General features: G+C 45.3%; 1 protein-coding gene across 1 annotated transcript in view; it reads right to left on the bottom strand.

Annotated features, from left to right (window-relative positions):
* ACOT9 (acyl-CoA thioesterase 9) overlaps positions 1-23,754 on the bottom strand; it is a 36,232-nt gene that overhangs the window by 11,133 nt on the left and 1,345 nt on the right. Inside the window, exons 2-7 of the mRNA XM_004587817.3 lie at positions 19,141-19,238; positions 9,869-9,914; positions 7,075-7,245; positions 6,799-6,836; positions 4,106-4,189; positions 2,994-3,097 (exon numbers count right to left, since the gene is read on the bottom strand). Coding sequence (XP_004587874.2) covers positions 2,994-3,097; positions 4,106-4,189; positions 6,799-6,836; positions 7,075-7,245; positions 9,869-9,914; positions 19,141-19,238 — 541 coding nt within the window. The remainder of the gene's footprint in view (positions 1-2,993; positions 3,098-4,105; positions 4,190-6,798; positions 6,837-7,074; positions 7,246-9,868; positions 9,915-19,140; positions 19,239-23,754) is intronic.

Raw genomic sequence — 23,754 nt, 5'->3', positions numbered from 1 at the left:
CCACAGTCATGTAACATGGTACGATCGATATTTCCTGTTTCACACGAGAAAACAGCAGCTCAGAGAAGTAGTGGACACAGTCACACGGCTAAAGAACAGCCGAGCTGGGAACAGAACCTAAGCCTACCAGAACCTGAGCTAGAGTGCTCATGCTAGCCACCTCTCTGAAACAGAAACATCACTTACATCAGCAGATACAGGAGTCAAATAGCCAAGGAAGAACACAAATTTAAAACAAAAAGATTGTACTTGTTTGGCACTGATGATGTTGCCGGCTTTTGATTTTTCATCAGCCTTTTTTCTCAATCATGCCTTTATCTCTTTATTGGCCTATCTATCCAGCACTCAATCTATCCAGATTCCCTAGATGGCAGGTCCTGGACCAGTTATCAACTGCACATAACATTGAGCAAAGCAGAAATTAACTGACACTATCACAAAAAGAGTACAAATCGTAGCAGCATTTCCAGCCATTTTACGTTATTTTAAAACAGTATTATTGAGGCCAGAGCCATAACATAGAAAATTAAGCCTCCACCTATGATGCCAGCATCCGATATGGGTGCTGCTTCAAGTTCTGGCTGTTTCACTTCCTATTCAGCTCCCTCCTTATGGTATAGGAAAGCAGTAGAGGACCCTGCACCCATGTGGGAAACCCCAAGAAAGTTCCTGGCTCCTGGCTTCAGATCAGTTCAGCTCTGGCCATTACAGCCATTTGGGAAGGAAAACAGCAAATGAAGGATCTCTGTCTCTCATACTCTCTGTAAATCTGCCTTTCAAATAAAAATAAATAAATAAATCTTTAAACAAACAAGCACGGGCCCTGTACAGTAAGTAGCCCAGTGGCTAAAGTCCTCACCTTGCATGCTCTAGGATACTATATAGGAGCCAGTTTGTATCCTGGCTGCTCCACTTCCCTTCCCAATGCCTGCTTGTGGCCTGGGAAAGCAGCAGAGGATGGTCCAAAGCCTTGGGACCCTGCACCCGTGTGGGAGACCTGGAAGAAGCTCCAGGCTCCCAGCTTTGAATCGGCTCAGCTCCAGCTATTGCGGGCAGTTGGGGAGTAAACCAGTGGACAGAGGATCTTTCTCTCTGTATATATGCCTTTCCAATAAAAATAAATAAATATTAAAAAACAAAACAAAAAAACAAAAACAAAAAACCAGGATTACCAGTACTGGGTTGTGACCAGCAAGTAAAGCCTCCACCTATGGTGTCGGCATCCCATATGGGTGCGAGTTCCAGTCCTACTTCCGATCCAATTCCTTGTTAATAGCCTGGGAAAAGCAGTTGAAGATGGCCCAAGTGTTTGGGCTTCTATCCCCCACATTGGAGGTACAGATGGAGAGTCTGCCTTCAGCCTGGCTCAGCCCTAGCTATCATGGCCATCTGGGAATGAGCTACTGGATTGAAGATCTTTCTTTCTCTCTCTCTCTCTCTCTCTCTCTCTCTCTCTCTCTCTCTCTCTCTGTAACTCTGCTTTTCAAAATATATCTCTAAGTAAAAAAATAAAACTGCTGTCAGTTACATCAACAAGGGAACTGAAGCAATTTCTTACACATAACATTATAGAAAAAATTACTTACTTTAGAAAATTTATTACTACAGAGCAAGCCTCAGAGCTTTTATAGAAGCCTGAAAGTTGGTTTTCACCAAAAGAGGAAATGCTGAAGAATTCACAGCAGAAAAAAAAGTGCATCTGAACTACAGGTCTACTAACTACCCTAGCAAAGCCTACTAAGTCATTCTTAAGCCAATTTTCAGGAAGGAAATTTGGGGACATCCTCTGAATTACTTGATTTTTGCACAGAGGTACTTTTCTTGTCAAACTTCTTTGTTTAAAAGATGCATTCTTGGGCCCGGTGGTGTGGCCTCGCAGCTAAAGTCCTCGCCTTGAACGCACTGGGATCCCATATGGATGCCGGTTCTAATCCCGGCAGCTCTACCTCCCATCCAGCTCCCTGCTTGTGGCCTGGGAAAGCAGTCGAGGACGGCCCAAAGCTTTGGGATCCTGCACCCACGTGGGAGACCCGGAAGAGGTTCCTGGTTCCCTGCTTCGGATGGGTGCAGCACCGACCGTTGTGCTCACTTGAGGAGTGAATCATTGGATGGAAGATCTTCCTCTCTGTCTCTCCTCCTCTCTGTATATCTGACTTTGTAATAAAATAAATAAATCTTTTTTAAAAAAAGATGCATTCTGATTGTTCTTCATATGGGGGCATTCCTCATTGCTGTTATGGCCCATCTGACTGTGAAGGGTTGGACTGTGTCACCCAAAAAAGATAAGCGCCACACTTATTAACATGGCTTCATTTGGAAATGTGGTCTGGGTAAAACAGACATACTTAGTTATAATAAGGTTACAGTGCTGTAGAGTTGGGGGCTTCACCCAATGTGGTTAGTGTCCTAATGAGAAATCAAGAGATACAAGCAAAGAAGCCAACACTGAGGTGCAGCAGGTGCAAGCCAAGGAATGTCAAGGACTACCAAGGAACATCAAGGACTGTGGCCAAAGCACCTAAAGCCAGGAAGAGGCAAGGAGGCGTCCTCCCCGCTCCAGGTTTCATGGGAGCCTGGTCTGCCCAACAACTTGCTTTTTGTCTTCCAGCTTCTAAACTAAAACAGTGCATTTCTGCAGTTTTGAACCCGCACTCCTGGATGGGTGGCATTCATAATGGGACCAATTCCCCTCACCCCTGACAGAACTCAGATTTCTGTGGCTTTCTCCTGGGCAACATCAGATGCGGGCCCTCAGTAGAGTGCTGTATCTGATCAGAAAGTAATAAACATTGAATGTGAACACCGAATACCACGTCGACCTTTGTCCAGTAGGTGGAATTAACCACCAGCCAGCAGTATGCTATGCATTCCCTGTGTTTCAAAGAAGTAGTGAGCTGGGTATGGTTCTCAGGACAGGGCTTTGCAGGCCTCCCTGGCACTGACTCCAGGCAGGTGCTACTTGAACAAGCAACAATCCTCAGGGGCGGTCATACCTGGAACATTTGCATCTTGACTTCCATTGATGTCTTCCCTACCCAGCTAACATGGCCACTGAATTTGATGTCCTGTTCTGGGCTTAAGCTCTTCTTGCGCATATCTGTAAAAACACAAAATCAGTCTGCATGCAAACCATGCAAAACATTCTCTGTACAACTGCATTGAAAATTCTGGTGAATCCACTACATTTTTTTCTTGTCCTCAAAACTAAAATGACTTTTTTTTAAACACATAAAGGAATTTGGCATGTCTTTTTTGGGAAATGTAGACAATTACAAGACTATAAAAGTAAAACTGGAATCATGCAACACTCCTCCACCTAGCTATAATAACTAACACGGTATGGGGCATTGCACACATTTTCAGATGCGAAAATGCAGTAACATTTCCCATAAAGTAATTCCTTGGGCTGGTGATGCAGTGTAATAGGTAAAGCGTAGGCAGCATGTGATGTCTGCATCCTCTATGAGCATCAGTTCAGGTCACTGACACCCCACTCCTGATCCAGCTCCCTGCTAATGTGCCTGTGAAAAGCAGTGGAAAACGGTCAAGGCCAAGATCCTGAAGAAGCTCTTAGCTCCTGCTTGTGGCCTGGCTCAGCCCTGGTTATTGTGGCCATCTGGTAAGTGAACCAGTGATACAAAGTCTATCCTTCTCTCTCACTCCCTCACTCTGTCACTATGACTTCCAAATATAGAAATCTTTAAAAACAAAAAAAGAATCCCATAGGACCAATGTTGTAATAAAGAGAGTTAAGCTGCTGCCCACATTGTAGCATCCTGTAAGATTGCTGCTTCAAGGCCCAGCTGTTCCATCTCCAATCTAGCTCCCTGCTAGCATATCTGAGAAAACAGCAGAAGATAACCCAAGTTCCTGGGTTCCAGATACCCATGTAGCAGACCTGGATGGAGTTCTAGCATTTGGCCTGGTCAAGCCCTAGTTTTTGCAGCCATTTGGAGAGTGACCCAACAGATGGAAAACCAATCAACACTCCTCTGCCTCTTCTCCTCTTTTTCCCTCACTCTGACATTTTGACATTTTTTTTCAATAAAATCTTGAAAATCAATAGTAAGAATTCCAAATATGCATAGAAAGTGGTATCACTTACCAATCTTGTCCACCAGGGCTGTAACTATCGATAAAGGAGACATCTTAGCTGAAGGAATTCTCGTGTGCATGTAGCAAATAAGAACTGTAGGAAAACAGGGAGTGTAACAAAGAAGAAAATACCCAAATTATCTCTCAACATTTGTAATTTGGTCTTGAAATCCTTCAAATGTTTTATCTGGCTTTCAAGAGCCAACTTCCAGAAAAGCACTAGTGACAGTTTCCTAGAAACAGACTTCTCTGTGTTGAAAAGATTTGAAGATTCTCTAATATGGTGAGCAAACCAAAGCCCAAAGTTCAGTCCTAGAAAGTAGCTTACCACCCCTCTACAGACGCAATGCCTAAATCAGAACAGGAGCCCACACAAAAGAACCAGGGCTCTTCAGAAATTTGGTCAATCCCAGGGTTGGGCCAGCAAAGCACAAGATGAACCCAGAACATCTACTTGTCCAAGAAACTAGGGAATACTCCATGAGTAGCACACAATGGAGAAAAAAAATGATCCAGAAAGTAGCTCGATGGCATTGGGACAGTTCTGGGATGGTTTGTATACCAACACTGATGACAATGACCTATGACAGCCCAGTCAACAAAGAAGGAATCCTTGCTTTCACAGTGCTTTCAAAATTATAAATTCAGAGTCTAATGAGGAACAGGATATTGTTCTAAGGTCTAAATGCATCTTCCTAAAGAAGAAAGAAAAAAAGGAACTTTTTTGTTAAGAGGCCTGACAGACATCCCCTTCTCCAGGTAATCAAACTTTATATCATCAATAATGGGACAAATGAAAACCACACACCACGTGACAGGACACAATAAGCAAAAAGCACGGTTTGGGTTTGTTTGCTTGTATCATAGGGTAGGTACTGATTCTGTGAATGCCACTCCAGAAGTAAGAGTTGTCATGTCCACTCTTGTACTTTTCCCTCTCTTCCATTTCCAATGTTTAAAAAGAAAAAAAATCAGTTATCCCTTCTATGACATTCCTGCCAAGGTTATACATTCCAGGGTTAATTATGAAGAAGCATCAGACAAAAAGTAAGTCGGGAACTTTCCCAAATTTATAGAGGTCAAGGAAAGACTGAGAAAGTAACCCCGGCATGACAACTAAATGCAATATGTGATTCAGAATTGTATCTTTTGGCTTTAGGACTGCAGGGGAGAACAGAGGGGAGGGGAAGGAATTTGGCGGAGGGGGAAGGGAGACCACAGTGCCAACTAAACTGTATCAAAAAACAATTTTAAAAAAGGGCTATTAGTAAAGTTGACCATGGTTGAGGACTACACAGGAAAATGTATCACTGCAAATTCCCCGAGTTTGAAGGTTACATTACAGTTATACGGGACAATGTCCTTGCTTGTAGGAAAAACACATTAAGGCACTTGGGGGCAGGGTGGTGGGTGGCCGGCCTTGTAGGAAGTTAAGTTACTGCCTATGATTCCAGTGTCCTATGTGGGCACTGACTCTAGTCAAAACAGTTTGATTTCAATCCAGTTCCCTGCTGATACACCTGGTAAAACAACAGAAAACAGCCCAAGTGGTTGAGCCCCTGCACCTATGTGGGAGACCAGGTTGAAGCTCTTGGCCCAGCCCTGGCCATTGCAGCCATTTAGGGGAGCGAATCAGGGATGGGCTCTCTATCTCTCAATCTGTCTTTCATTCATTCTTTCTCTCTCTCTCTCTCTCTCTCTCTCTCTCTCTCTATATATATATATATATATATATATATATATATATATACATACATACATATATATATATATAACTCTGCCTTTCAAATAAATGAACAAGTCAGTCCCTAAAAATAAAAAAAAAATAAATGATATTTTAGAGTATGTAACTGGCATCCTGGTTTATCTGGCACCTAGTTCACTAGGTGCCACCTGCAATGCTGGCACCCCATAGAGTACTGGGTTGAGCTGCAATTGCTCCAGCTCCCTGCTAATGAGCACAGGAAAGCAGCTGAAGACAGCCCAAGTACTTGGCCTCCTGACATCCATATGTAAAACCCAGATGTAGTTCCAGGCTCCTGGCTTAACCTTGGTCATTTGAGGAGTGAGCCAGCAATGTAAGATTCATAATCATGTCCATTTCTTACTCACTTTCTCTGTCACTCTAACCTTTCATATAAATAAATCTTAGTTAAAAAAATTGGGGAGTCATAAAGCAGGGTGTCAACAATTTACTCTCAGATAATCCTGCAAATAACAATTTTTATACTGTATTTTCAAGTTTTAAGATTTAATTACTTTGAATTATATTACCTTTTTAATTGCAAGAGTTACAGAGATAGCAAGGAGAGACAGTGAGATCTTTCATCCACTGATTCACCCCCCTAACAGCCTCAACTGGTGGGGATGCCACAAGGATGCAGGGACACAATGAGTTCAGCCATTACCCACTGCTTTCCAGGGCCATTAACAGGGAGCTGGATTGGAAGTGGAGCAGGCTTAACCTGCTGAGCCACCGTACCAGTCTCTTAAGAGTCTTCAAACATTATTAAAATGCACTCAGATTATAATCCCATTCGAAACTGCATTTATATTTATGAGACATAAACTAGAACTCAAAGTAGCAGATCCCCTTCTGTGCTTTTAGAATAACCTCATTTGTGCAAGCTCAAGAATGAAAAGGACTGTCCATCATTAGTCAATACATACTGTAAGTATTAGAAATATTAGAATAACAAGTACCTCCTAAGCTGTCAAGATCCTCAAGAATCCTGCCAAATCTGTGAGAGAAAGTGAACCATTGATTAAGCGCAAGTCATGATGATATTCTTTTAAAAATTAACAAGTTAGAGGCACAGAAAATGTACTAAAATCGATAGCAGTAATGGCTACACAATTCTCTGAACCAAAGGGTTGTTTATTTCAAACAGGTGAATTGTGCGACCAGTGAATTACATCCTTCAGTTGATTCTCAAACAGGAAATCAAATCTAATCAAACAAGACTAGTGTCACATTACCTTACGGTGTTTTGAACAGTCAAGTATTTCTCTCGTAACCCAGGCTCACTGCCCAAAGGCAAGAGAACTTCAATGTAACTGTCCTTCATTCTCCTAGGTGACAAGCTCTTCTGTGAGCCCGGCAAAGAGCTGTGAAGGAGCTTTCGTTCCTCCATTGCTTTCACATGGTCTCTGAGAAGAAAGCAAGCTTTGTAAACACAGGAACAGCATCGTCCTGCAATCCTGGGGACATGCACAAGGGGGAAATGTCTGTCGGTCTGCACCTGCCTCACCCTCTCTTCCTCCCCTCCCCCGCCCAATCACCAGCTGTGGAAACCGAACACTTCTGGTGCCATTTCTTAGGCTTGTAGATAAGAAAAATAGAGTTAAAAGTGATAGAATAAATATTTATCCTCATCAACAATTAATGAACAGCAAGGCCACTGAACTCCAGAGTCCCATTTCTTACCTTGACAATTCTGAATCCCTCTGTCCTCTCTGTGCCTCTCACTACCTTCATTTTTTAAAAAGATTTATGAATGTATGTATTTATTTATGTGAAAGGCAGAGTTAGAGAGAGGGGGGATAAACAGAGATAGCAAGATCTTCCATTCACCGGTTCACTCCTCAAATAGTTGCAATGGCCAGGCCTGGGCCAGAGTGCAGCAAGGAGCTTCTTCTAGGTTTCCCATGTGGCCACAGGGGATCAAGCACTTGGTCATCCTCTGCTGCTTTACCAGGTACATCAGCGGTGAGTCAGATCAGAAGTGGAGCAGCCAGGACACAAACTGGCACCCACATGGGATACTGGTGACGCAGATAGCAGCTTTGCCAGCTCCACCACAGTGCTCTAATTTCATAAGGAGAGACAGAGGAGGAAAAATGAAGTCTACCAGAAGGCAGAACAAAAAATAAAGAGGGCGGCCTGGTGCCGTGGCCTAGCGGCTAAAGTCCTCACCTTGAATGCGGCGGGATTCCATATGGGCGCTGGTTCTAATCCAGGCGGCTCCACTTCCCATCCAGCTCCCTGCTTGTGGCCTGGGAAGGCAGTCGAGGACGGCCCAAAGGCCCTGCACCCATGTGGAGACCTGGAAGAAGTTCCTGGCTCCTGGCTTCAGATCGGTGCAGCACCAGCCATTGTGGCAACTTAGGGAGTGAATCATCGGATGGAAGATCTTCCTCTCTGTCTCTCCTCCCCTCTGTATGTCTCTGACTTTGTAATAAAAATAAATAAATCTTTAAAAAAAAGAGAAAGAGAGCATGAAAAGAGGCAAAGGAAAGATGAGAGGCATAAGGAGTAGGGACAGAAAGAGAGCCAAGGACAAGGAATACAATGTTGTTACCATGAGTTAAAAACTTTTTCTAAATGTAGTTGGTGAAATATCATTCACAGAAATGTCAAGCCTAAAAATATACAGGAGGGCCTGGTGCAGTAGTCTAGGGGTTAAAGTCTTCATCTTGGGCCCGGCGGCGTGGCCTAGCGGCTAAAGTCCTCGCCTTGAAAGCCCCGGGATCCCATATGGGCGCTGGTTCTAATCCCGGCAGCTCCACTTCCCATCCAGCTCCCTGCTTGTGGCCTGGGAAAGCAGTCGAGGACGGCCCAAAGCTTTGGGACCCTGCATCCGCGTAGGAGACCCGGAAGAGGCTCCAGGTCCCGGCATCGGATTGGCGCATACCGGCCCATTGCGGCTCACTTGGGGAGTGAATCATCGGACGGAAGATCTTCCTCTCTGTCTCTCCTCCTCTCTGTATATCCGGCTTTCCAATAATAATAAAATATTTTAAAAAAAAAAGTCTTCATCTTGCACGTGCCAGGATCCCATATGGGCACCGGATCATGTGCTGCCGACCCCCTTTCCCATCCAGCTCCCTGCTTGTGGCCTGGGAAAGCAGTTGAGGACGGCCCAAAGCCTTGGGACCTTGCACCTGTGTGGGAGACCTGAAAGAGGCTCTGGGATCCTGGCTTTGAATTGGCTCAGCTCTGGTCATTGCAGCCACTCGCGGATGGAAAATCTTCCTGTTTCTCCTCCTCTCTATATATCTGACCGTCCAATCAAATCTTTTCTAAATAAAATAAAATCTAAAAAAATATACAGGAGAAAGTGAAATGGTACCTGGTGAATTAACAATGTGGAAACATTCTCAAGAAAAATGGCTTGGTCTCTTTAAAGCCAAGCTAACACAAAAGGTGGGAATGGGAGGGGTAAGTGTCAGCTATTTGAGGTAGACTAAACAGAACCACCAGATGCACCACACAGCCCTTTATTGTATCTTTTTAAAATGTGTTAAGGACATTCTGGAAACAGCTGAGGAAACCTGGATATGGATGAGCAACCAGATCATTTCTGCACCAACAACTGAAAAAAGTTGTGTCTAGTGATTATTCACACAATGTAGCAGGCCCAGTTAATTGTGAACAGACAAGAAACAATGAAGAAATCAAGGTGCAAAACCAGACAAAAGCAGGACACTTGGGTTCAAACCCAAAACCCTGCCCGTTCACATTTTAATTGGAATTCCTGTCTCGTCAGGTGAGAAAAATAAAAAGAGAAACATACTGTAAGCATGCCACAAGTTTCATTTGGGTGTATATTTTAAATGTGGATCAGTTAGGTGATGCATCGGAATGTACTTCGAGAAATACATGGTACCTATAAGTCACACTGTTTTCTAATACTGATACAACTAGTGAGCATATTAAAATGTTCACCTTTTTCTCCTAGCAACAAACAATCTATCTTCCACCACAGGGCTCCCCATCCACTGGGCCTAGTCACAATATCCTGGGGATGAAGGAAGAAACCCACATACGTACCTCCAGTTTGTGGATATTCCCACTATCTCCCGCAACTTATCTCGTACTGAAACAAAAAGAGGTCACTCCATTAAACACAGAAACACGAGAGCACTTGGAAAAGTTCACAGAAACATAATTAAAACTATGAATTTCAGCAAATGTTTTTGTAATCCATGAAGCGCTTCTTCATAATACACATTTTACACATATTATGAAAAAAAAATCTAGGTTCCTAAAACACTGTGTGTGGGGCCCAGCCCGGGAGCCTAGAGGCTAAAGTCCTCGCCTTGTACACGCCAGGATCCTATATGAGCACCGGTTCTAATCCCAGTGGCCCCACTTCCAATCCAGCTCTCTGCTTGTGGCCTGGGAAAGCAGTCGAGGACGGCCCAAAGCCTTGGGACCCCGCACCCGTGTGGGAGACCCGGAAGAGGCTCCTGCCTTCAGATCGGCTCAGCTCTGGCCGTTGCGGCCACTTGAGGAGTGAATCAATGGAAGGAAGATCTTCCTCTCTGTCTCTCCTCTTCTATCTGACTTTGTGATAAAAATAAAATAAATCTTTAAAAAAAAAGAAAATGAGCATCAAAAATAAGCATCAGCATTATAATATCATATTGTGAACATCACAGATCCAATTGTTGTCCCGCAAAACCTGAGCCACATGCACTTTGTATAGGAAAACAGAATACATATCTGGAAATTAAAATGTAATTTTGTATTGCAAGAAATCTCATTAAATCCAAAAGTCAGCATTTTTCCCAAGAGACTTTTGTGTTTCCTTTTTGTCACTCACGTGTTGGTTACTCAGTGGCGCGTTTCTTCATGGTGCTGTAATTTGTTGTTGATGTTGTTGTTGTTGTGGCTGTTCTAACTCATACCAGTTGTTGACCTGGTTTCATGACTTCTCAATTATGGAAATGTATAGTGATGGAGTACTGGGGTCTGTCATATACAGACGTGGGGGTATAATGGAACAAGGATCCCTGCTTCCAGACAGAAGATGGATTCCCAATGAAGCTGTTGGACATGTGTAGACAATGGGATGCTGGACTGTCTGACATTGTCTGTACCAACAATGTCGGGGTACACTTAAATAAGAGACTGATAGAATTATTCCTTATGAAGGACTATAATACTGTAGTAAATGGGAAAAATCTGTTGGGGGTGGGAGTTTGTGGGGGAATCCCAACCTATACGAAATTGTACCACATAATTCAGAATTCAAAATAAAAATATATTTAAAAATTATTTGAAACTCAGAGCAACAAAGCTCTTTTAAATAAAAAAATGGGGGCTAGGCATGCAAACAGGAACCTCCATTCCACCAACCGCTTTTGGCTGCTGGTGGGGGCGGGTGGCACAGCCTGGCCTGACCACTTAAAAGCAGCCAGTGCCACCTTTGCTTGCCCACTGGCTGCCCAGCGACGAGCTCTGGGGACTTGGGGGTGTGGAATTACTGCCTAGGGACATCCATGGATAAGGCCATCATATGTGTAGGTGCAGAATGAATCCAGAAGGACTCCCAACAACAGGGCCATTTACCTGCAGGTAAGCGAGGGGACTGAGAACTGGTGGATTGGAGGGGAGAGACCGAAGATCTGCATAGGTCAGACCGATGCACCAGCCCACATGGGAGTCCTGAGATGGGTGTGTTAATGCAGGACATCACTGACCACCACATGCCAGTCCATACGAAAGTTAGGGCTGGGGGCCTATTTAGCAGGGCTAGATCCCAGTACCCAACTGAGTGTCGGAACAGGGGATGAGTCACATTAGGCAGAGCCATGACACTAACCAGCACGCAAGAGAACCAGGTCCGGGGATAGATTCTGTGGGGGATAAGTGGGTCCAACCCTATGGAAATACAAGTCCTGCTGGTTAGCTTAAGAGTTGGGGTGGCGGGCCCAGTGTGGTAGCCTAACCTAGAGGCGAAAGTCCTCATCTTGCACATGCCAAGACCCCATATGGATGCTGGTTCTAATCCTGGCAGCCCCACTTCCCATCCAGCTCCCTGCTTGTGGCCTGGGAAAGCAGTAAAAGATGGCCCAAAGCCTTGGCACGCTGCACCTATGCGCAGACCAGGAAGAGGCTCCTGGCTTCTGGCTTCGTATCAGTGTATTTTTGGCTGTTGCAGTCACTTGGGAAATGATTCAATGGATGAAGATCTTCCTCTCTGTCTCTCTTCCTCTCTGTGTATCTAACTTTCCAACAAAAATAAAATAAATCTTTAAAAAAACAAAGAGTTGAGGTGGTGATAGGCTAACCTAGGTGTGACCATGGAACCCACCAACACTCATGGGTACTAGGGCTGAAAATAGACTGGGCAGGTACATGCTGCAGCACTTGCATGTGCATCCTAAAACAGGGTGTGGAGCATGCCAGCCCATAACATCCACCAGCTCATTCAAAGGCCAAGATGGAGAGGGAGGCTATGCCAGGCAAGGGCCTAGCACCTGCTGGAGCATGTGAGATCTGGATCTGAGAGTGGGCCGAGTGGGGAATTTGGGAAACCCTTAGTGGGACATAACTCCCGCTGGTGAGCACATGGTCCAGACCTAGGGGTCAGGCAGGCTAAGCAATGTAGCTCCATTCTTTGGCAAGTGTTTGAGTTGGATTTGGAAGGGGACAGACCTGGCAGGGCCAAGAAAACCTCAGCTTACTGGCAAGTGCAGAAACCAGGCTAGAGTGCAGGTCATGCCAGGCTAAGCTGTCATACCTACTGGTTTGCATGAGCCAGGGTTGGGAACAGACTGAGCAAGGCCATGTTCCAGTACTCACCAGCAAGAGTTGGGACTAGGGGCCAGCTGAGTCATGGCAGGCTACAGCATCCAAAGGCAAAGGCCAAGACAGGTGAGGGACTCTGTCAAGCTGGGTCAGAGCAACCACTGGCACATGTGAGATCTGTGGTTGGGAATAGGCATGGTTGAGGAGCAAAGGGGATGCCCTGGCTGAGTTGTGGTTCCCACGGGTGAATGTGAGGGCTGGAATGAGAGATGCTGTCTGATCTGGACATGGCTGCAGTGTCCCTCAACATGAATGTGGACTGGGTCTGGGGTGCGCTACATTGGGTCAGACTCCAGCACCCACTGGTGCTCGTGAGAACTAGGGTAGGTGTAGGATGGGCTGGGCTAGGTCTCTGCCACTGCTGAACCTGTGCGAGCTGTGTCTGGGTGTGGACCAGGCTTGGCTGGGCTGTAACACCCAACAGCAAAAACTGGAATGGGTGAAAGCCAGTCAGGAAAGGCCACTGTTCCTGCTAGGAAAGGAGGTGGACTAAGTAGGACTGACCCATGGACCCACCAGTAGGTGTGAGATCTGGCATTGGGAGAGATCCTGATGGAGGAGCTTGGGGAACTCCTCTGTCAGGACACAGTCCTTGCAGGTGAGCACAAGAACCATGATAGCGAGCAGCCCAGACTAGGCCAAGTAATGGTACCCACCAGCATACATTTGGCTCAGGTTGGGGGCAAACCAAACTGGGTCAGTTCATATTACCTGCTGGTGAATCCGAGCACCAGGATAGAGTGTGGGCCAGGCTGGGTCTGGGGGCCGGCTGGGCTGGGCTAGACTGTAGCCCCCAGCAGAGTGAGCTGCAATTGGAGGTGGCCTGGGCCTAGCCAGGCTACAGCACCCACTGGCAAATGCCAAGGTGAGGCAGTCTCTGCCAGACTGGACCACAGATCCCAATAAGCACATGTGAGACCCAGGGGGAAGGGAAGGGGTTACACTGGTGGTAGGGTGCGGGGGGCTCCCCTCCTGGGCCACTACTCCCACTGCTGAGCATGAGAGCTGAGATCAGAGGCACATTAGGCAGGGCAGGGCTACAACACATGTTGGCCTCATGTGAGCTGGATCAGGAGAAAGCCAGGCTGGGTTGACTGTTCCTGCTGGTGTATGCAGAAGTCAGAGTGAGTGCAGGTTGGTTGGGCTTTGCTGTAGCATTAGCTGGCAGATGATGGCATGGGAGGAAAATTCTGTCAAGCTATACTGCAGAACCACCTGGAGAGTGCAAGATCTGGGAGTGAAAGTGGGCCCATTAGAGAAAGAGTGGGCACCTCCCTCTTGGGTTGCCACTCTGACTGGGAACATAAGAACCAGGACCAGGGCAAGCTTGGTTAGACAGAGAGTAGCACCCACTGGCATGTGTATGGACTGGATAAGGGGGCTGGTTGGGTTGAACGAGAATTCAATGCCCACTGACATGTACAAGAACTGACTGGGATGTGGGAGACTGGACCAGTCTGCTGTACATACTGGCAAACACTGGAACCAGCACAGGGGCAGAACTGGTGGTAGTTATTGTGGGTTGCTCTGACTAGGCTGCAGCTCCTACTAATTTGTGTGAGGGCTGAGTGTGTGATGGGCAGGATCGGGCTGGGCTGCAATACCCATTGGTTTGTGTAGGAGATGTGGCTGGAGCCAGAACTGACGAGGCAATTGCAACCACCAGCATGTGCATAGGCTGATTTGAGCAACAGACTATGCCAGACCCTGTATTGGCATGCACACACAAGAACCAGGTCTGGGATCATCTCAGATGAAGATTCTATGGGGATCCCCTGCAACTGAATCACTGGACTCAGAACCCCAAACATGGAGAGAATTGCAGGTTCCATGGTCTGACCGTGGAGTGCATGTGTCAGAGCTGGGCCTCCTCAGTGGCTTAGATAGAGCAGTGGACAGCATATCCAGGTGGACATAAAGGATATAGCAGTACAATGGAGCCTACAGAGGAAACCTGGTACCATGACAGAGGACAGGACAGAAGAAATGGATCCACTACTCCAGCAAAGCATTGGTAATAAATATCTGAGCAAACGGAGATTCTAAGTTGGACTATGTCAACCAATGGATTCTGGAGAGATTTCATCATACTTGGAGTGGCAAGATTGGCAGCAATTCAGAACTGTGGAACTATCTATCTCTTGAGTGGGACCCTCGGAGCTTGTCCCACATGGGGAACCCTGGGATGGTGTCAGGTAGCTGTCCTATATCCCAGGATATGGAGGCAGTTGGGATGCTGGGTGTGGCTTCTTCCCTTGTCTCTCCCCTTCCCCCAGATGCAGGAAGGGAAAAAAGAGAATGTGGAAATAACGGTCTCACTCACCTTCCTGTAGCCCTTGATCCTTTGCACCCTAATCAACTATGTAAAAATCATCAAAAGTAATTATCGTAAAAAATAAATAGGTTGGGCCCGGCAGCGTGGCCTAGCGGCTAAAGTCCTTGCCTTGAAAGCCCCGGGATCCCATATGGGCGCCGGTTCTAATCCCGGCAGCTCCACTTCCCATCCAGCTCTCTGCTTGTGGCCTGGGAAAGCAGTTGAGGACGGCCCAATGCATTGGGACCCTGCACCCACATGGGAGACCCGGAAGAGGTTCCTGGTTCCCAGCTTTGGATCGGTGCAGCACCGGCCATTGTGGTCACTTGGGGAGTGAATCATCGGACGGAAGATCTTCCTCTCTGTCTCTCCTCCTCTCTGTATATCTGACTTTGTAATAAAAATAAATAAATCTTTAAAAAAAAACAAAAACAAAAAAAATAAATAGGTTACATCACAAGATTTTATTACATGTGGTACAGACAGCTAGGAAGTACAATAAGATAAAATTCACAGGTACAATTTTTAGATTTGATGTCATACTATTTTTACATTAAGGCAAAGGAGACACCTCAATGGCAGTGTGATGGCCTTCTGAGGGTACCTGAAAGACACCTATTGAAAGACAGGAAGGGAGAACAAAGGGGTTGGGGAGAGGGAGGGGGAAACCCCAATGCTGAATAATAAGAATAAAAAGAATAAAAATTAAAAATGAAAATAAATAAATAAAAGAATAGAGGGGTTGGTACTAAGGCACAGTATGCTAAACTTCTGCTTACAGCACTGGCATCTCATATGGCTACAGATTCATGTCCCAGCTGCTACATTTTCAACTAAACTCCCTGCTTATGGCCTGGGAAAGCAGCAAAGGCTGGCTCAAGTCTTTGAGTCACTGTAGCCCCGTGGAAGACCCAAAGGTGACTCTCGGCTACTGGCTTCAGATCAGCTCATCTCTGGCTGTTGCAGCCATTTGGGAAGTGAACCAGCAGATGGAACACCTCTCTCTTTCTCTCTCTTTCTTTCTGTAACTTTGCCTTTCAAATAAAAGTAGTTAAGTAAATCTAATTAAATAAATAAATGGAAAGCAAATACCCCCAAACAATGCATGGACTATTGATACCCAGTGACATAAAAAATTACCATTTTGGTCAATATAAGAGTACAGGCCAGGCATGATGGCTCAATGGCTAAATCTTCGCCTTGCATGCCCTGGGATCCCATATGGATACCGGTTCATGTCCTGGCTGCTCTACTTCCCATCCAGCATACTGTGTCTGAGTATGGCCTAGAAAGCAGTGGAGAATAGCCCAAAGCTATTGAGAGACCTGGAAGAAGCTCCTGGCTCCTGATCACCTCAGCTCCAGCTGTTGCAGTCTCTTGGGGAGTCAGTGAGCGAATGGAAGAGCTTTGTCCCTCCTTCCCTTTGTAAATCTGCTGTAATAAAAATAAATAAATCTAAAAAAAAAAAAAGAGGGCCTGATGCAGTAGCCTAGTGGCTAAACTTCTCACCTTGCATGCCCAGGATCCCATGTGGGCACCAGTTCCTGTTCTGGCTGCTCCACTTCCCATCCAGCTACCCGTTTGTGGCGTGGGAAAGCACTAGAGGAATACCTAAAGCCTTGGGACCCTGCACCTGCAATGGGAGACTCGAAAGAAGCTCCTGGCTTTGGATTGGCTCAGCTCCAGCTGTTGCGGCCACTTGGGAAGTGAATCAGTGGATGGTATATCTTTCTTTCTGTCTCTCCTCCTCTCTGTAAATCTGGCTTTGCAATAAAAATAAATGAATCTTTAAAAAAAAAAAAGAAAAAAGAAGAAGGGTCCGGCGGCGTGGCCTAGCGGCTAAAGTCCTCGCCTTGAACGCACCGGGATCCCATATGGGCGCCAGTTCTAATCTTGGCAGCTCCACTTCCCATCCAGCTCCCTGCTTGTGGCCTGGGAAAGCAGTCGAGGATGGCCCAAAGCTTTGGGACCCTGCACCCGCGTGGGAGACCTGGAAGAGGTTCCAGGTTCCCGGCATTGGATTGGCGCGCACCGGCCCGTTGCAGCTCACTTGGGGAGTGAAACATCGGAGGAAGATCTTCCTCTCTGTCTCTCCTCCTCTCTGTATATCCGGCTTTCCAATAATAATAAAAAAAAAAAAAAAAAGAAGAGTGGCAGGTGCTAAAGCCAATAATCAATTTGAAGCTTCATTTACATATGCATGAATAAATACACTAATTTGGACCCTTACAAGGTCACCATTTTAAGGATAATAAATACTCCCAAATTAATAACAGCAATGCGTGTTTGCATATATGAATTATGAACTTCAATTAAGTATGGGTAAACAGTTTCTCTTAACAAAACCATGTTCTAGGATTGTTTGATTGGTACAACCAATGGAACTGTCGTAAGAGATCTCTTCATCCAGCCCTCAGTGCCTACACAGAGCAGTCAAATCACTTAAGAACAAGAACTCAGTCCCCAAGGCCCCCAGAAACAGGAGCTCAAATTCTCACAATGTGATTTCTATGCCCAGCGCCTCTGCAGCGACTCCGGGCGTTGTCTAAACAAGATGCTTGTGAAACTTCCACCTTTAATATGGTTGTTCCAATTGATTTAACGTGTTTTTGCAGAAATTGTTAAATATCTTTTTTCATCTTTTTACTTACTTTATGATACAGTTCCATAGGCTCTGGGATTATTCTTACCCCCTCTCCAAAACCCCCTCCCCGATCTCCCCTATATTATTTTTTTAAAGATTTATTTTATTTTTATTACAAACTCAGATATACTGAGAGGAGGAGAGACAGAGAGGAAGTGGAGCTGCCGGTACCAGAACCAGTGGCCACATGGGATCAAGGCGAGGACCTTAGCCACTAGGCCACGCTGCTGAGCCCCTCCCCATATTATTACAATAGTATAGTTTTTCATAAACAGACTTAAGTCCATCATTCTGCTATTTAAGTGCATCCTGAAATTGTAGGCATGGACAGTGGCAAAGAATCCAACATCTTGTTGTCAAGATATATTTTACAGTTTCATTGGGAGTTCATCTTTAACCTAGAAGTAGAGATGCATGCTGTATCACATCCTCACATCTGGATTCGATAATGTCTATTACACAGTTACTGTACATCTCCTTAAATGAAAAGCCATAAAACAAAATCAACAGCAGGAAGTAAAAAAAAAATTAACGACACCATGAAGTTAAATAACATGCTAAAGAATGACTAATGTGTGACTGAATAAATGAAAAAGAAAATCATGAACCTTCTTGAAGAAAATGATGCTATTGTATAAACGAGTCAGCGACAAATATGAAAAAAAACTATTTCAAATAAATGAAAATAAAAACAAAAACATCGAAATCCACAAGATGCAGTTTCTGTTTATCTTTGCTGGTGAGAGTGTCTCCTGTAGGCAACAGAAACATGGGTTTTGTTTTTTATCCAGTCAACTAATCTATGACATTTGATTGGTGAGTTTAAGCCATTTACACCCAGGGTTAATATGGATAGGTGGTAATTTGGTCCTGTCATTTTAGCAATGGACTGTCATTGTTTCATTTAGTCTTTTGCTGTCATTCTACTGGTAGTTTCTCCACATTTGCCTTTGGTTTTGGTGGGCGCTATTCCTTTTCTCTCTCTAGAGAACATCTTGAAGTATCATTTGCAGCGCAGGTTTGGAAAAGGCATATTCTTTGAGCTTTTCTTTACTGTGGAGGAATTTTCTTTCATTTGCAAAGACAAAGGAAAGCTTTGCTGGGTACGTGATCCTAGGCTGACAATTTTTTGCTTTTAGAATCTGGAATATGTCACTCCATTCTCTTCTGGCCTGTAGAGTTTCCTGTGACAGGTCAGTTATGAGTCTCATTGTGATTCCTCTAGATGCCAGCTGATTTTTTTCACATTCTTGTCAATAAATCTTGACAATAAGATGCTGGACTTTCTGCCATTTCTATTGCTACATTTAACTAGCAGAATGATGGACTTGTGGCTGCTGTTGAAGGGATTATACTATTGTAATAACACAGGGTAACTGAGGGGTGAGGGGGAATGGGGAGGCGGGCAGGGAAAATCCATGAGCCTATGGAACTGTATAATGAAAAATTTAAAAAATCAAAAAGAAGGTATCATCGCATGCATCTCCCAACCAAAATGAGAATATGGGTATTCAGCATGTGTCAATAAGAGATAAAACCCATACTTGCCTTCACGTATGTGGAAGATCCCCGGCGTCTGCGGCTCCTGGGACCCTTGAGTCAGTGTTCTGGCAGGAGTCGGCAGCCCCTTGCTCAAGGCGCAAAGCCTATAAGCAAGATAAAACACACTGAGAACAGACTCCAGGGCTTCTTCCTTGGCAGCTCGAGAGCCCCCGCCTTCTTGCAGAGCATACGGCCGCAGCACAGCCTCCGGTTACGCTGCCTGGTGGCGCCTGCACTTGCTTCCCACATGCACTGGCATATGAGGTTACTCCATAAGGCTGCTCTCCAGCTAGAGTGAACACTTCTTGCCAGCTGATAATTAAGTAATTTACTTCAAAATAAATAAAACATGTCAAACAGGTTTAATGATGAATGTATTCTTGCTCTATTTTACTAGCTCCAGAAGCCCAAAATTGATTCAGTAAACAACTAAACAAATTATGACCACTTATTTTGTTCCTTATTGTCACACTGTAGTTCCTGAATAAATAAGATAAGGCTAATTATCAATGATTCAACTTTGAACTTTGAACTATCCCTTTCCAGGCTCAAAGAATTTATTGTGCTTGAGTAGATATTTCCTAGTTCCAGAACAGAATAAAAACTATCGGCTCAAATATAGCTAGTTGCTTCTCTCTTTAAATTTAAATTAGGGCCTGGCTGCGTGGCCTAGCGGCTAAAGTCCTCGCTTTGAACACCCTGGGATCCCATATGGGCGCCAGTTCTAATCCCAGCAGTTCCACTTCCTATCCAGCTCCCTGCTTGTGGCCTGGGAAAGCAGTTGACGGCCCAATGCATTGGGACCCTGCACCCGTGAGGGAGACCCAAAGAGTTTCCAGGTTCCCGGCTTCGGATCCGCGCAGCACCGGCCCGTTGCAGCTCACTTGGGGAGTGAATCATCGGACGGAAGATCTTCCTCTCTGTCTCTCCTCCTCTCTGTATATCTGACTTTGTAATAAAATAAATACATCTTTAAAAAAATTGGTTGCATTGGGAGCCCACCAAGATGGCTCAATTGAGTAATACTCCTCTTGCAAGCAGTGGGATCCCATATGGGTGCCAGTTCATATCCAGGCTGCTCCTCTTCTCAGCCAGTTTCCTGCTTGTGGCCTGGGAAAGCAGCCAAGGATAGCCCAAAGTCTAGAGGCCTTGCACCCACGTAGGAGACCCAGAAGAGGCTCCCGGCTTTGGATCGGCTCAGTTCTGGCCATTGCTGCCATTTGGGGAGTGAACCAGCAGATAGAAAATCTTTCTGTCTCTCCTTCTTTCTGTAAATCTGACTTTCCATAAAAATTTGTAAAATCCACATATAAGCTGCTGCAACAAATCCTTGACCTTTCACCAAGTCAACTAGCCCAAAGAACACAGAAATAGGAGTATGCACTTGCTGCCAAAGTCCCCAGAGACCCAATTCTGCTGTCTGCAACACACGCACATATGTGCACAAACAAGTTGCTCTTTTCACAATATCCGGCTAATTCCTTCACAGGGTCTTTTAAAAGTTTAAGAAAATGCATATTATGAAAAAACTGCATGGATTTCAAAAATGCTTTTGATCAAAACAACCTCCTTTTAATTTCACGTTTTCACTAACTTTTGGAAGTATCCACGTATGAGTATGTACACTCATACGTGGCATGACGTTTTGGTCCATGAAGGATTGCATACAATGATAGTCCAATAATATTATGATGGCACTAAAAAATTCCTATGATCCACGGAATCTATACCTGAAGAGGCATGAGAAAATCACAAAAGAAAAACAACACCTCAGAAAATTCACAGTGAAATGAAATATAAGTTTTGCAGATCTCAATCAACTAATTTATTCAGTTATTTATTTGTTTATATATACATACATATATATGTATATATATATTGGAAAGTCAGATATATAGAGGAGAGACAGAGCAGAAGATCCTCCATCCACTGATTCACTCCCCAAGCCGCAACGGCCAGAACTGTGCCAATCCAAAGCCAGAAGCCAAGAGCTTCTTCCTGGTCTCCCACATAGGTGCAGGGTCCCAAGGCTTTGGGTTGTCCTCGACTGCTTTCCCAGGCCACAAGCAGGGAGCTGGATGGGAAGCGGGGCTGCCGGGATTAGAACTGGTACCCATATGGGATCCCAGCACGTGCAAAGCGAGGACTTTAGCCACTAGGCTATCGCACCAGGCCTCAATCAGCTCTTTAAACAGTTTTAAATGGGTCAGCATGGTGGCATAGTATACTAATCTTCCACCTGTGGTGCCAGCATCTCATATGGGCACAGGTTTGTGTACCAACTGCTTCACTTTTGATCCAGCTCCCTGCTAATGGCCTGGGAAAGCAGCAGAGAATGGCACAAGTCTTTGGGACCCTTCACCCACATGGGAGACCCAAAAGAAGCCTCTGGTTCCAGGCTTCAGTTCTGCTTAGCTCTGGCCATAGGGCTATTTGGGGGAGTGAACCAATGGATAAATCCTTTATTTTTATTAGAAAGTCAGATTTACAGTGAGAAGGAGAGACAAAGATCTTCCATCTACTGGTTCACTCTCCAAGTGGCCACAACAGTCGGAGCTGAGCTGATCTGGAGCCAGGAGCCTCCTCTAGGTCTCCCACAGGGGTGCAGGGCCCTAAGGCTTTGGGCTGTCCTCTACTGCTTTCCCAGGCCACAAACAGGAAGCTGGAAGAGAAATGGAGCAGCTGGGACATGAACCGGCACCCATATGGAATTCCAATACATGCAAGGAGAGGACTTTAGGCACTAGGCTACCACACAGGGCCCAAAACAAAGCTTAAAAAAAAAACTGTGAAAACAGATCCCAACAGTTAAAGGTTTTCATTAACAGAGAAGAATGTTAATAGTACATTATCTGCTTGTAAGCCAATCCAAAATGGAAAAAGAAACAAACCAATCAGAGGCTGGCACTGTCATCAAAGGCCTGTGAGTGGGACCAGATGGGGAGGTGGAAAATCACAATGTTGGCAGTCCTATTCTGTGTAGGCCCTGTGTGTGTGCATGTGATTTTTAAAGATACTGGACAGTTAACATCTTCATTTCAAAATACCCAGTCACTTATTTTTTATCTAGTAGAAAGGCACAGCAACACAAATGTCCACGTTACCAAGGGCATCCAGGAGCCTGGAACGCCACCTGGTACCCATGCGGTGGCAGAGGCCCAAGCTTTTGGACCTCTCTCCACTCCCTGCCAGGATGCATTGGAAAGAAGCTGAATCCGAAGCAGAGTAGTCAGAATTCAAACCAGCATCCTGACAGGGGATGCAGGCACCCCAAGAGGTTGCTTAACCCAGGGTGCCACAACACTCACATCTTAATCAAAAAGCCAGAGTCCTTGGGACCATGCACTCATGTAGGAGACCTGGAAGAAGTTCCTGGTTCCCATCTTCAGCCCAGCCCAGCTCTAGCCATTGGGGCCATTTCGGGAGTGAACCTGTGGATGGAAGACCGTTCTCTCCCCACGTCTCCTCTCTCTGTAACTACCACTCAGATAAAAACAAAATAAATCCTTTTAAAAAGTTACAGTAAGCTAAAAGTCATTTATTACTAAAGAAAGAAAAATGTTTTGAGATTGAGTGTAATGTCCTTGGCCTTCCCACTCACTTGTCACTCACCCAGAGCAACTTCCAGTCCTGGAAGGCCCATTCATAGTATGTACCCTAAACAGATGGACCCTTGTCTTTCATAGTGTACTTCTGCGATACGTTCTCTGATACACAAATGTCACTGTGTTACCCCCGCGTGTGGTATGCAGCACAGGATCCTGCTGTACAGACCCACAGCCCAAGCGCAACAGGATACAGCATGTGGCCTCGGTGTGCAGCAGGCTAGACCATTTAGGTTGCTTTAAATCTGTGATGGTCCACAGGGAATCACCTAACCATCTGTTTCTCGCCTGCAGGACTGAAGATGCAGCACCCAGGTGGAGAAAGAAGGATGGTTTCACCAATCCCTAAGTCCTCAGTGCCTGCCGCTTTCAGCCTTTAGGAGCCCCATAGCAAAAGCTCTAGGTCTTTAGAAGAAACTGTCAGAGGCCTGAGGGACACACAGTCCCCAGGACTCATGATTACACCTTGCCAGTCAGAAGAGCCCAGGGAGCCCAAGCTCTCATGGGTTGCTGATAGAATCACAGAAGTCACGGGAGATGGCAAAGAAATGTCTTGGACCTGCACTGTGACATAATGCCATTAAGCCACCATCTGCAATGCCAAAATCCCATATGGCCACCAGTTAAGTCCCAGCCACTTCATTTTCAATCCAGCTCCCTGCTAAGGGTGTGGGAAAATGGCAGAAGATGGTCCAAGTGCTTGGGTCCCTGTCAACAATGTCAAAGAGCTAGCAAAAGCTCCTGGCTCCTGGCTTCAGCCTGGATCAGCCCTGACAATTGAGGCCATTTGGGGTGTGAAGCAACAAGATGGAAGCTCTCTCTCTTCATCTCTCTGTGTAATGGCACCTTTCAAATAAGTAAATCTTTCTCACACACACACACACACACACACACACACAAGGTATGGTGTCATCCTGACTCCCAAGATTACAAGTTTTGTTTCTCAAATGACTGCAAAGTTTTTATTACAGTGACAGACACTGTCACTCATATATCCTAGTTTTCAATTAAGAGA

The sequence above is a fragment of the Ochotona princeps genome, chromosome X, assembly GCF_030435755.1.
Source record: "Ochotona princeps isolate mOchPri1 chromosome X, mOchPri1.hap1, whole genome shotgun sequence".
NCBI classification, from domain to species: domain Eukaryota; kingdom Metazoa; phylum Chordata; class Mammalia; order Lagomorpha; family Ochotonidae; genus Ochotona; species Ochotona princeps.
Note: the sequence above shows the minus strand (reverse complement) of the source record. Positions and strands in the feature narration are given on the sequence as shown.